Source organism: Galendromus occidentalis, unplaced genomic scaffold (genome assembly GCF_000255335.2).
Source record: "Galendromus occidentalis unplaced genomic scaffold, Mocc_1.1 scf7180000076500, whole genome shotgun sequence".
NCBI classification, from domain to species: Eukaryota; Metazoa; Arthropoda; class Arachnida; order Mesostigmata; family Phytoseiidae; genus Galendromus; species Galendromus occidentalis.
Genome location: NW_003804489.1, coordinates 870,791 through 884,336, shown reverse-complemented (window position 1 = coordinate 884,336; position 13,546 = coordinate 870,791). Strand labels below are relative to the sequence as shown.

The following is a 13,546-nucleotide window of genomic DNA, read 5'->3' as shown; positions in this document are numbered from 1 at the left end:
TGTGTTTGATCCTCGGGAGAGCTGTACGCAGCTAGTAAGCTGTGGGCGAGCCATCTGGTGCCAAGATTACGGCGGAAGCAATTATTGAAAAAAGAAAAACAGGGCAAAAAAGTTTTGTCTGAGAAGGTTAGCAGTATTCACGATGACGAAATAATTTGACGGTGCAGGTGATTAAGAACTCGATATGGGCCGAGGGCGCCGCGCCGTGAGCCGCGCGGGCGGGTAACTGAGTCAAGATGAGGCATTCCTTCCGAGGCGCTCTGTTTACGGACTCCACGAGCTAGCTCCTTTTTTCCTGAACGTCGTCACGGGGGAATTCGCAATATTCTCAGTGAAGGATTTGAGATTTCTCTAGTTTTCCAACGCTTCCGACAACTCATAATCAATGTCACTCGATCCCTCCTGGTCCGAGACAGGACGCGCGTAGTCGACCGACAGAAACCGACTGCGATCTCTGCTGCGAGCGGATTCCGAGAGTCCCGCTTTTGGTCTACCAGGGCGCATACGCTTCCTGGATTCGTCTTTCGAGGCGTTACGCCATCGTTGGTACCCGGAGCGCTGGAACTTTTGGTCCGGACTTTTATCTTGGGCGGTAAATGAGAGGGAAGATCGCTGTCTGTCTCAAAACGAGTATTTGCTCGCTCCGGTCTCTCTGTCTGTCCGGCTGAAGATTTCCAAAATGGACTCGTTACTCGAAGTTGGTGCCCCTCCGCTCAATCGGTGCCGCAAATCCTCTCTTTACTCGTTCTGAGCGCGCGCAACGACCGAGAAAGAAGAAAGCACGCGATTCATTCTCGCGGTTTGTTAACTCGGGCTCGAGTTGTAATTTGACACGCGACGTCGGGAAGCCTTTTTGGGTTCCGAAATCATCCGACGGGGAACCAATTCGTTTCTAGCGGACTTTTGTTTCCGAGGTGATTCAGCACAGCACCGTCGTATATTTTCCTTCGGATGATCATCGAACTCTTTCGCGTGGACTCCTTATTCCGCGAACGCTAGTCAATAATCACGAAATGTGACTTTTCATGGGAACATTCGAGAATCGCTCGCGTTTATGTTCAAGCCAAGCGACGAAATTGAACGGGAGAGCCCATTTATTATTCGGCGATGTTTTGAACAGTCAGTGAGCGAGTCGGTTAGTCCGGGAACCTATCGGAGCACCGACTCCCGTATCGATTGTGGTGTCGTCGCTTGTCGGCTCACTCGTCGGCCGCGAGCTCATCAAATAATGAACTCATCTCGGCTTATCGCGGCGCGAAAGCGCTCCGGCACGAATCGACTTTTGTCGTCCAAAAGTTTGCTGCCGGCTTCCCGTGGCCGCTTTCGTTGGCTTTCTATGGCCGTGCTCCTCAGCGACTTTTATCTTTCTCCCTCCCGGAGTCTCTTATGGAGCCACCCCACCGTCGGCGGAGCATCAGACGCTCATTTACCTATTCTCCCTTTGATGACTTCAGGGTCCGCCCGTTGCATGTAGTGGGCTCCAAAACCTGATTGCCTCCATGTGAAATTTGTAGAGGGGGTCCCCACTACAAGCACCGCCGGACCGTCATCGGTCCCGACCGCAAGGGAGAAGCCTCGGAGCTCGAAAGTTTAAAGTCCACAGTTCCGGTGGTTGAGACTTACAGTCGACATTCGAATTCGCTGATTCGGATGAGAACAACATACGGAGTCGCTGCTGTTTTACAATTTTCCGAAGAACAATTAGAAAAGCGCACTGTGGGACTCTACGATAGGAAAACGATATCCGAATTCGATGACCCGGATCGGGCCGAATGCGAGCTGTGAATCGTTCCAAAGCTGGCCCGTCATGGCCCCAGATCCGCAGCTTCCTCTTATTCGTATTTGCCTGGTCTGCTATATACCTCATCCATTTTCTTCATTCCATTATTCAACTATTTCTGATCGGTGAAAGGAGCCGACATTTCGAGTTTCCTCGCGAGAGACTCGGTGGCCGCCGCAGACCCTCGCTCGACGCGGAGCGCGAGCGGCTGATCCCGGCTAAGCGCTGGATGCCGCCGCCTGATGAATTGACTGAAGGATTCTTGTGGAATTTCACGTTGTTTCTGTGTCGGTTCAGTGTCAGGAGCGGCATCCGAGGCATCAGTTGTTGAGGCATCTAATCACTGCTAAGAGTCCGCTCGAGAGCCCAAGCGAGCCCGAGGAAAACTCCGCCCGTCGACGAACAGGAGACTGCTCGATCCAGCCGTCAGCTCGACCGCCGTGCCGGCTCAGAGGCCTCGCATTCATTCTCTAGGTCTTCCTGTAGTTGTCCATGCTGAGCAGAGGCAACTCGCTTGCAACAGCGGTCAGGATAACTGAGGATCTGTTCCCTTGAATCTCGACGGACGCTTTTTGTTCGCCACTCGGAGAAGGAGATCCGAAGTCGACGCTATTGTGAACTCGTTGTTCACTCTGTGCGCTAATCCTAATAATTACAGTTTTTTCTCTTGCTCATATCACCGTCCCGACAGCAATTTAAAGCTTCCGTTCGACGACTCCCAATCCTAGCAATTATCTTTCTCTCTCGCCCTTGGTCTCCTCTGAGCCCCATTAACTCCTGAACGTGTCGAAGCCATTCTCAGCTTGGCGTATAGTCGTCCGGGGCCGGCCAAGAAGTAGTTTTCGAGTAGACGATTCGAATCGTATCTATTTCATTAAGTCTGACCATCAATTATTCGATGGGCAGAAGGAACTCCTCGAGGCCTAACGAGAGAAAAAGGGAAATCGCGAACGCCAGCGGCGATCAACCAGCATCGCGAAGCTTATGAGAGGAAAAACAAAAAGTTACTGCGTAGAGCTTGCCTTGTGTGAGATCCGCAGATTAGGAGGGATACCTACCCTCGTGAGTGGAAGCGAGTTTTCTCTTCACTTCCTCCTCCTGCCCCTCCACCTTGTGCTAAATCTAGCCTCCGGGTCTTCACTCGGCCCGCTGCCCTGCCCATTTCGTGCCGATCAGGAGCTTCATTCTTTGGGTGGACATGGTAAATGTGCTGGAGAGCGATCTTTCATGGGCTAAGTCCATGCACAGACTTTATGTTTCATGATGATCTATGGGGAGCTCTTAGAGACTCCGAGCGTGGAACTCACCACGAGGGGAAAAACCGGAATGTGCTCCGGAGAGCTTAGGGATTAAGAATGGGTTGGCCAAGCGGTCGAGGGATTCTTCACGCGTGCAGATCCCGTTTCCTCGCCTGCGGATCCTGACGCGAAGTTTAATTGACCGTTGTGAGCATGGAGCGAGAGAGAATGTCGGAGAGTATTCAGAGATTTCCCCCTTCAATATCGAATCAGGGACGGTCCAGCGAGTCACGCAATATTATCATGAGTGCACCAAGTTGACGATAATTATTAGCTTAATTGCTTGTGAATATTGAGGGGCTGTTTGAAACAGCCATCTCTCTGAATATCCCTCGCGAGACGAAACTCATCCGACTCCGGATAAGCCTCCGATATTTGATCGGTATAATGGCGAAACTCACAGAATATATGCGACTCCGACTCGGAACCTCATCAGGTTGTTTTCGGAGACTTATTCACGATGAGCTTTCAGAGGGAGCCTCTACGAGCGGCGGAGATTGCTATGGTGGTTCGTAGCCTACCCCAATTTGACTTGTCTTAATCAAGAGGGCAGATGTCCCGTTCCATTACGCCCTGTCCATTGCGGAACGGAGAAATAACGAATATACTGCTCCAGAACGCAAGCAGGAAAGGGGATCCGAGGCAAGATAACTGATGAAAAAATTCTTGCTTCCTCAGAGAACATCAGCTCGATCGTATCGATACCCGAGCAGACCCGCAACGATGTGTTTTTGCTTCCTGGTGGGCATCCTCTAGTGCTCACACCTCCGGTGATCGCCTTGGCTGCAGCTGTTGGGGTGGGCGCCCTGCTGTTCATCTTCCTGCTTTGTCTCCTTTGCAAGAAAATCGCATTCTCCAAGCCCCGTTCTGTCAGTTCGTCGATCCACAACACCGCGGTTTATGCTGCGCCAAACGGTAAGCCCGAATTTTCCCTCTATTTTTATCTCCATGCGTGACTTCCGGCGAGCGGTCCCGTTGTAGATGTTCGAGAGTTCGGCATTATTTTTCCCTCGTTTCCATGTCCATGCATAAGATCCGAGATGATATGTTTTCGACCCGACTGTAGTTCGCCGTGATCCTCGTTGGGTTCTTAGATATCCCACAGGGAATCTTTCTCGGAAACCCATGAAGGCTTCCGTGCTCGGGTCGCGAGTCTAAATCCGTTTTGACCTAAACCCCTCACAGGCAACTCTGTGGGACTCTGCAGCATGGTAGACATCGACCTTACGAAGCTTCCGTCGAATCTCACCTATCACCAAACCGAAGCTAAACTCAATCCCAAACTGGAGAAACTCGAATATCCCCGCAACGACATCGTTTACATACGGGATCTTGGCCAAGGGGCGTTTGGGAGAGTTTTCCAGGCCAAAGCTCCGAACATCAGGAAAGGAGAAGACTTCACCGTTGTCGCTGTCAAGATGCTCAAGGACAACGCCTCCGATGAACTCCTGCAGGACTTCGAAAGGGAGGCTTGTCTCATGGCCGAGTTCCAGCACCCGAACATCGTCAAACTTCTCGGCGTGTGCTGCATCGGTAGTCCCATGTGCCTCATATTCGAGTACATGGAGCGCGGCGATCTCAAGGAGTTCCTGAGATCGTGCTCACCCTCGAACTATATCGTTCGATCGGGCTCAACGAACGTGTTCACCGATTCGAGACTCAGTTTTCTCGACCAGCTGGACCTCGCGGCTCAAATTGCCGCTGGAATGGTCTATCTGTCGGACATGAAGTTCGTTCACCGGGACTTGGCCACGAGAAATTGCCTCATCTCAGAGGATATGACGGTGAAGATCTCCGACTTTGGATTGTCGCAGAAAATCTACACAGCCAACTACTACAAAGGTAGGAACATATGAGAGAGGATTTCGATATTGAGCTGGGAAACCATGGGATTTATGATCAGAGTGCCCGAAAAAAATGGAGTTGAATCCGATCAATTGATTGAAGTTGGATAATGAATGATTGATTTAGGAGTAATAGATGGATAGCTGATCATCTATTCGGTCATCTTGATAATCCATTCCTTCATCCAAGTGTTTTCGCTCTTGCCGCAAATCTGGATCAAAATAAATTTCACTTGCAGGAAGCGAACATGACGCCGTTCCCATACGATGGATGCCTCTCGAAGCAATCCTCTATAATCGATTCACTGTTGAGAGTGACATCTGGGCATTTGGTGTGGTCCTCTGGGAGATTTTCTCATTCGGGATGCAGCCGTATTTTGGGAAAACCCATGAGGAAGTCGTTCGGTAAGTGTCATTCTCACTCATTGGAGAATCTTCCGCGCCCTTATATAGAATAGGCAATGCAGGAATCCCGGGATCATTTTCCCAGAATTATCACGACACTCTTGATAAGCACTTGATCCATGGATCCTGGTATCAGTTCAGCGCAGCGACGGCATTCCCAAACGCACGTGATATCATGCCGGCCCTCACGGAATCGACGAAAGTCTCGGAATTGAGGATGGGGAATTTCAGAGTTCGGATCGCGAGACGAGGCTCATATCATTATTTTCCAGTTACGTGAAGGAGGGCAACATTCTCTCTTGTCCCGACGGCACCCCATCATCAGTATACGCGCTCATGAAAGCTTGTTGGAACCCCAAACCGAATAGTCGACCTAACTTCAAGACGATTTTCAATTCGGTCAACACAATCAGAGACGACTTCCTCAAAAAGCAAGGCCAAGTTATGATGTGAGCAGCCCGGAGCCTCTCCTGACTTGAGAGACGAACCAGATTCACCGGAAGGGCCTGAATACATCAAGCGACTCATCCTTGGACCCTTCGACCCGTGTAGAGAAAGTTCCCGTGTAAAAATTGTACAGAGAATCCCGCAGATAATGACATGCTCAGAAGTACATAGATCGCTGAGAGGGAATCGTACGGAAATTCAGCTGTAGGGTCACATTGGCTGAGTGAAATCATCAAAGATCTGAGGTGTGCGGCAGAGAATAGGAACATTTCGAAGTTGTTTGGATAAAGAGCCTCCTTGATGCCGAATGCCCTCAGAACCAGGTTCTGTAATCCGGAGCAAACGGAGGAATTTGTATGTTTACGAAGAGATCTCTCGATACTTGGAATTTCTGACAACATCCCGGTTTATGTAAAAAGGAATCGAATGGCGATACAACGACGGCACTCGATTGGTAACTCAATCATGTGCGGAATATGCAACGGATTGACCAGACGCAGTAATCTCAATCTTTCTTTCTACTTTCTATCCCCCTTCCGAATCTTCCGGAGTAAATAGTACATACATCGGTGCTTTTCTATCTGTCAACGTGAGCATCATCGTCGTCGAATCCGGCGAGTGGGTTAATTGCTCTTGACTTGTAAATCAAAAATGACTCTTCATCCCGCCCCCCTCGTTCCGTAGTCGAACCGAACGAAAACACTTCCTAGAGGAGTTCGGCTCTCGTTCCGATGAGGCTTCCCGAATCGATTCTTGTAAATAATTTACCAAATCAATAATAACTTGTACTGAATGTTACGATAAACTCTGAAATCGCTCGTCTTGGAGCGTTTCACCAATGGAAGAAGCGTTCACCCAGTATTCCACTGAAACGAAATGACTCTTGCAGCAATCGCAGCAACCCATAGCGTTAACGTTAAGTGATTTGTTTGCAGGTTTTATACCGTTCCATAACAGCCTAACAGAGCAGATCAAATAAACAGATGACAAGTACTGTATATTTTTCAAAAACCCATGAGAAGATCGTGTTCTCATTCAGTATTCGTGCAACAGTGAAGAAGAGAGTAAGGCGGCCCGCGGCTCAGAATTAAATTTGAAGTTCTCTAATCATTGAAATCAGAAACACGATTCTTCGCTCCCGATCGTCGATTCTGTGGCATTCGCCGAAAACAGGATGGGGCAAAGGCAAAGATTAGCCGCGGTCGGCGGCAAGTTTCTCGACGAAAGACGATCATTCTTTTCTGAGCTCAATGTGACGATGCGTCCTGTGTCCTGTTTTAGAGATTTCAGCACGAGGGGCGGAGAGAAACGACTGGAGAGCTGTCATCCAAGAATGACTCCAGCTCTGGCAGTAGTCAGAGCAGTACGCGGTCCATCATATTCGGCACCCGATCGGTTTCAAAATACTCTATGGAGGGAAGAGGGAAGACAGGCATCTTTGAACGAACAGTGGGAAACCGTCTGGAAGCGAGATGACGTACTGAGCTATCTTTAGAAATTTGAAGTGAGTGCATCAGGCACCTGAGTCTCGCGCGCAATTGTCCCAAACACTAAGGCATGCGCGACCATTGGTTCTTCATAGACATTACGGGAAGAGGCTAATTTTCTCGAGTCGGGACTCCTGACTTCCAACTCGGAAGCGGATCTCGTAAAACGGGTATCCCTCCCGAGCTATCAGAGCCAATCGGAGTCTCCCGGATTGTGTCAGATATGCGGCATTCTAAACTGCCGGAAAATCCGCGTTACGTCACCTTCGACACAAGAGCAGAGTCCACGGGTACCCAGACGACGGGGATCTCATCGTGTTGCTAATTCGATACACTGTGTATCGAGCGACGTTGAATAGCGTTCGGTGTCGCTAGTCTTTTACGATATCCAGGAGATGACCGCATCGACAGCTTTCGAGAGTTCGCTGCCAAGGCCAGCTTTGAAAAGAGGCGCCAAACTTCGCGGCACAAAAGGGTGCCTGCTGCCGACAAAGATAACAAGCGACAGTTCGGACAAGGCAGCGGGTCATCCATTCGAGCAGCGAGCGAGACAGTGTTGCGGAGACCGCGACCGGCAGCAGTGAGAACAGATTTTCTGGTGCACGTCATCGAACTTCGGGATTACCATGGCTTTGTCCCGTCTTCTTCCTACTTCCAGGGCTCTCTGCCAGCAGGTAATAATGGGCTTCCGCTCCGTTTGATTCCAGAGGACGTACGGAGGGTACCGCGGTTCGAACCCGTGTTCGACATGAAGCTCGTGGTTCAATTGATCTTTCGTCTTGATAATGTCATTGAAGCGTTTGCGTCCATGCGCCGTGACTTGATCCGGTCCGAGCTCACGACCACAAAGAGTTTCCCAGCCGAGTGCGGCGAGTTTCGAACCGCGGTCCTCATGACTTCTCCGCGACCTCGACATCGGATGTCCTTGTGCTTCGTGGTGGCCTATTTCGCTCTTGATCAGAGGGTATATTGCTCGTACGGCCGTACCGTCGAGACCTGCAACCCCTGGTAGAAAACCGTGACACGATTTCATGGCTAGAAGGATGTATCGTGAAGAATCGGAGATTATCCCAGGCGGATCTTCGTTGACTCTTCGTCTTTTCTCTTTCAGAGGCTCCCGGCTGCTTTATGCATGTCCTCCAGGAACGTTTCGGCCGACTCGACCGTAAGTATCTCGACGACCGCAATGTAGTCGACCATCGATTCGGTTTATAGAGAACTCGGCAACGATTCCGATTGAGCAAGACGACATTCAACCCATAGAAATTACAGTGGTCGGCGTGGCCTACGGAGCCTTCTTGAGCAGATCATCATTTTGTCGTCGTCGTTGTGATATTCTCGTGCAGTGTGAACCGTCACATGATTTCTTACTCTCCCGACGTGTCCTACGTCGTTGACTTTTGACAGAACGTCTGACGTAGAAACTATCGGGAAAGTACCTGGACCTGCAGTGTTCGAGTGACAGTATCGAGCTCGCTTGTCATCAGAAGAATGTGATCGCGGACTGCCGAACCAGAGCGTTTTTTCCACCCGAATACGGAAACCGGCGGAAGGGATAGACAGAGGTGCTGTATAAAGCATTCATTCTGCTCCGGCATGAACAACTGTCGTCTAAGTCGGCTTCCACGAGAACATCCACCGTTGCGGCCACGTGACGCGTTTTCTGTGCTGTTTCGGGTTCCCGTTCTCTTCGGAGCCTGTCTGTGTCGATTTCAAGGTTACCCAAGGTCATTGATCTCGATTCGAAAGGCGCGCTTCCTTCATCGGAAGCTTTCCCCCACGGGAAATATCGTGAACCTTATGATACCCGCAGTCGGACTTCGGACTCAGGATGGGTGAGCCATCAACGAAGTCCTTTGCAGACTTCACTGGGACGAGTCAGAAATGGAATATCTACTGGCTTCGAGGCTACTCGGGGCCTGACATCGATATGAGAGCTGGTCCGGTAGTCAATTCTCGGAAACATTCTGGTCACTCGGCGGCAGTCGCGAGGCGGTTCGGCCGCTTCGTCCAGCATGTTCCCGACGAAAAACTCAGGATCCGAGCACTAATTCATATCTGTGTCTCCGATCGGGTTAGGTATATCGTGATGTGGAATCGATGTGATTGTCGTGAGTTTCACATCGTAAACTAATAAAAAGCTCAGTATACCCCTGCACTGCATTACGCTGTAAACATTAGCTTACCGATCGGAAGTTATCTACAAGTCGTAAATCTATCAGGAGAATTTTTTTTCGTTGTGTCAATATGACCGGTCCGGAATTTCTCCCTCGGCTCACCGCTCTTCAGCTCTTGAAACCCCTGAAGATGCATCTCTCTCCTTCCTTCCATCTGATGGAAGGAAATCGGTCTTACTGAAAACACCGAAGCTTACATGAGATCGATATCCGATGTAATTCTTAATGCAAAAAATTTTAGGATCTGAAAGGCATCTTGGCCGACAAGATCGCCGACGAACGAGTGCGCGTGAAGGAGTTCCGGCAGAAGTTCGGTAGCCAGACCGTCGGTGAAGTCACCGTGGACATGATGTATGGAGGAATGCGGGGTATCAAGGGTCTCGTCACCGAAACCTCCCACCTGGACCCGGAGGAAGGTATCGCTTTCAGGTAAGGAGGCGTGTTACCTCCCTCGGGGGAACATCCATAGGCGCGATGTTGGCGACAACGATATGTCGTCTGCTTCTCTCCCATTTTCGGGCCTCCTTTGTCATCATCTATTCGTTACTGATGGAACCTACTCTTGTAGAGGATACACCATCCCCCAGCTCCGAGAGAAGCTCCCGAAGGCACCGGGAGGTGAGGAACCCCTCCCCGAAGGTCTGTTCTGGCTCCTTCTGACCGGGCAAATCCCCAGCGAGGCCCAGGTGAAGTCCGTGTCGAAGGCTTGGGCTGAACAAGCTGATCTCCCGTCGCACGTTGTGAACCTCCTCAACAATTTGCCTGCTAAAGTTCATCCGATGAGCCAGCTGTCGGCCGCCATCACCGCCTGCAACACTGAGTCTAAATTCGTCAAGGCCTACAATGAGGTGAGGAAGGGCTGACCATTCATCATCAAGACTCATTCGAATCAAATTTCTTTCGGTATCTAGCTGCGGTACCAGCTTGGGAGAATCATAGTCCGTAGTTCGTATCAGCTGATAGTGATGCGCCGGCCTCCGGAGGGCAAACACCTGAACTTGACCTTCGCTCTCTTCGACAGCGCCTAGTCACCATTGATCCAAGTTACGACCAGCGGTAATCGGATTAAACTCAGTAATGATCCTAGTCTCGCCTCTCATTGAGGTCTCGTGATCATTTTTCCATGAGCGGTATCCGTAGGCTCCCGAAATGAACGCGCTCGATAGAACTAGGAGTCGTTGTTTTGACGTCAGCTGGAAACGCTCGAGCGACCGTCCTGGCCGAATATCCCGCGGTCACCTGACCCAAATACTCTCAGAGTCTCGTAGATCGAGCAAGAACTCGCGCTAAAAATAGCTCAACCTTTGCTCCTTCGAAATTCCACGGTATCCAGCAGTTTTTCACTACGTCTCATTTTTTGATGGCGATCGCGCGATTCGCCGGCGTGCTAGTCGAGGGAGAGTGAAGATTATGTTTCCGCCGTCACTTTCGATCATGGAATCGATAACTCCGGATTCTGAGGACGTTCCTTGTACTCGACCGCCTTACGACGGAGTTGCTCTACCCAGAATGAATGCCCGAAAAATGCCCCCCCCCCCGAAACTCGCTGCTCAGAGAGTAAGCCCTGATCGACCGTTGCTCTTTTTCAGGGCGTGAACAAGATGACTTACTGGGAGCACACCTTCGATGATTCGATGAACCTCATCGCTAAGCTGCCTACAATCGCCGCAATCATCTACAAGAACGTATACCGAAACGGCGAATCGGTCGCCCCGATCGATGGTGACAAGGATTGGTCGGCCAACTTCTGTAAGATGCTCGGCTACAACGAGCCCCAGTTCACCGAACTCATGCGTCTGTACTTGACCATCCACTCAGACCACGAAGGAGGCAACGTTTCTGCTCATACTTGCCACTTGGTCGGATCCGCTCTTTCCGATCCGTACCTGTCGCTCGCTGCCGGCATGAACGGTCTCGCCGGTCCGCTCCACGGTCTCGCCAACCAAGAAGTTCTCGTCTGGCTGACCAAGCTCCAACAACAGCTCGGCAAGGACGTCTCCGACGAGCAACTTAAAGAATTCGTGTGGAAGACTCTGAAGAGCGGTCAGGTCGTTCCCGGATACGGCCACGCTGTCCTGAGGAAAACCGATCCTCGTTACACCTGCCAGCGCGAGTTCGCTCTCAAACACCTGCCCAACGATCCGATGTTCAAACTGGTTGGACAGATCTACAAGATCGTTCCTGATATCCTCCTGCAGCTCGGCAAGGTCAAGAACCCATGGCCCAACGTCGACGCCCACTCCGGAGTTCTTCTCCAGTACTACGGTATGCTTTTCCCGAAACTGATCGATCGAGTTTCCCTCATACACAATTTTTTTATTATTATTCATCCAATTTTGTTTTGGAATACTGCTATGCGTATGATAGCCCGCGCTCTCAACGGTTCCGGCACTCCCCTGCCGAGTTGCTCGCTCAATCGATGCGATCTCTCTTCTTGGGGTCACTGGCAGCTCATCCTCGGGGCTAAGCCACGCTCGCTCATCGCGATCGTGTTCCGTAGCCATATATCGTTTCAGACGAAAGATGACGGCACCACGTAATCGAGTTCCTGTCTTTCTTTTTAGGCATGCGAGAGATGGGATACTATACAGTGCTCTTCGGAGTTTCTCGCGCTCTCGGAGTTCTGTCTTCGCTCGTCTGGGACCGTGCCTTGGGTCTGCCCATCGAAAGACCCAAGTCAATGACTACCGACGGTCTCATGAAGCTCTGCGGAGCAAAGTAAATCCGGAACCTCTAAATTCAATCAAATTCATCCATAGGTAGACTCGTTGGAGCGACATCGTGGGGTTCCGGAATCGACGTCCGGATCTTCAGTCGATTCATTGAATGGTAGAAAGACGAAATGATTTTAGTTCGGAGGCGTAGGCCGGGCCAGGCTCGAAATTCAGTTCAAGCTAGTGTTTGGAGAGAGAAACAACCCATCGATATTATTAGTAGCCCAGTTAATTTTCTTCCCCCGGAATCGTCGGCTTTCCGACATAGTTCCTTTTCTACAGACTATTGACGTTATGATACGGTGCGCCACCTCCCTCGCCCGGTTTCTCTTCTTTCAAAGTTCGAAGCTTAGGGAGCTTGCAAAATGTCACCAATGGCACTCAGACCGAGGACTAATGGAACGCACGCGATTTCCGGTCTGGGAAACAATGGATAGAATATCTTTAGTACAAATCCATACCCGTTTCGCCATCCGCCGCCTTTCGGCCTCGTCGATGTGAAATACGACAGATCTGAAACATCACCACTCGTCGACGAGACAAAGTGCTGCGGGTCAATCCCCCAACCAAGCCCTGACCACGGCCACCAACCCCGATCAAGCCCCCCTCTCACCCCACTTCTCACCCGGTATCTCCGAAAACTCAGAATTTTTTTCCTCATAGTCCTTCATAGATTGTTTTCTCTCCCTGCGTCCCCTCCCGCCCTCTGACCGGGGATACTCGGAGCAGCAGGAAAACCTCTGCCAATGGTTGCGGATGATTGTCGTAGACTGTCTAATTGAGGTCGGAAATAGTTGATGCGTGAAGAAGAGAAACGATGTCCTTCACTCCCTCTGGGGTAAATGAATGTGTTCAGCAGCGGATCAACTTTTTTGAATTGGAGTGTAGATTCTAATTGACGAAGCGAACGCGGGGCTCTTCAGGGCAATGCTGTTGAGCCCGAGGCGTCAGAACGGATCGGATTATTCGGAACCTCGGAGAAAATATGCTTTTCAAGGAATCGACGAACGTCTGCTCCGACAACGATTGTGGTCGGCTCGTCGATAGCCCATGGAGCGAGCTTTTGGTCTCGGATTGAATCTTCGAGCCTGAGTGTGAGGTTTTCACCGTCACGCTTGCGATGCTCTGGAAGTCATCTCGAAGTGCATGCCGGCTGTTTTGAGAACGTTGAGTAGGGAACAATCTCATTTTCTGTTCTGAGAGGACTGAACATCTACCGCGTTTCATGCGATCGTCGTTAAATTGAGCGAAAATAAATTAAATGGTCGAGTACTTAATACATGGACAAATCGTTTCCTGAATCTCTAGCTATGAGGGAACAAGAGAGCGCTCCCGGGAACCCCGCAAGGCATCCAATGAAGGAAGATTTTTTTCGTTTTTCAACTCGAGAAAAA

At 50.5% G+C, this 13,546-nt stretch overlaps 2 protein-coding genes across 2 annotated transcripts in view; both read left to right on the top strand.

Annotated features, from left to right (window-relative positions):
- Positions 1-6,039, top strand: part of LOC100903541 (tyrosine-protein kinase transmembrane receptor Ror2) — a 117,428-nt gene extending 111,389 nt beyond the window's left edge. The window contains exons 10-13 of the mRNA XM_003739378.3: positions 3,757-3,993; positions 4,264-4,920; positions 5,162-5,327; positions 5,600-6,039. Of these exons, the coding sequence (XP_003739426.2) occupies positions 3,757-3,993; positions 4,264-4,920; positions 5,162-5,327; positions 5,600-5,780 (1,241 nt within the window). The 3' untranslated portion in view covers positions 5,781-6,039. The remainder of the gene's footprint in view (positions 1-3,756; positions 3,994-4,263; positions 4,921-5,161; positions 5,328-5,599) is intronic.
- A 1,754-nt stretch (positions 6,040-7,793) lies between these two features.
- kdn (citrate synthase) lies at positions 7,794-13,433 on the top strand. Its single transcript, XM_003739342.2, has 6 exons — positions 7,794-7,935; positions 8,373-8,426; positions 9,680-9,867; positions 10,007-10,286; positions 11,028-11,703; positions 12,003-13,433. Exons 1-6 carry the CDS (start codon positions 7,888-7,890, stop codon positions 12,158-12,160), a joined length of 1,404 nt encoding a protein of 467 aa, XP_003739390.1. The 5' UTR covers positions 7,794-7,887; the 3' UTR covers positions 12,161-13,433.
- Positions 13,434-13,546: the final 113 nt, after the last annotated feature.

Excerpts from the sequence above, each read along its gene's own strand:
- kdn (XM_003739342.2), top strand. The coding sequence starts at position 7,888 with ATGGCTTTGTCCCGTCTTCTTCCTACTTCCAGGGCTCTCTGCCAGCAG. Across the intron at positions 7,936-8,372 it reads CCAGGGCTCTCTGCCAGCAG|AGGCTCCCGGCTGCTTTATG; the intron begins GTAATAATGGGC and ends TTTCTCTTTCAG. Across the intron at positions 9,868-10,006 it reads GAGGAAGGTATCGCTTTCAG|AGGATACACCATCCCCCAGC; the intron begins GTAAGGAGGCGT and ends CTACTCTTGTAG.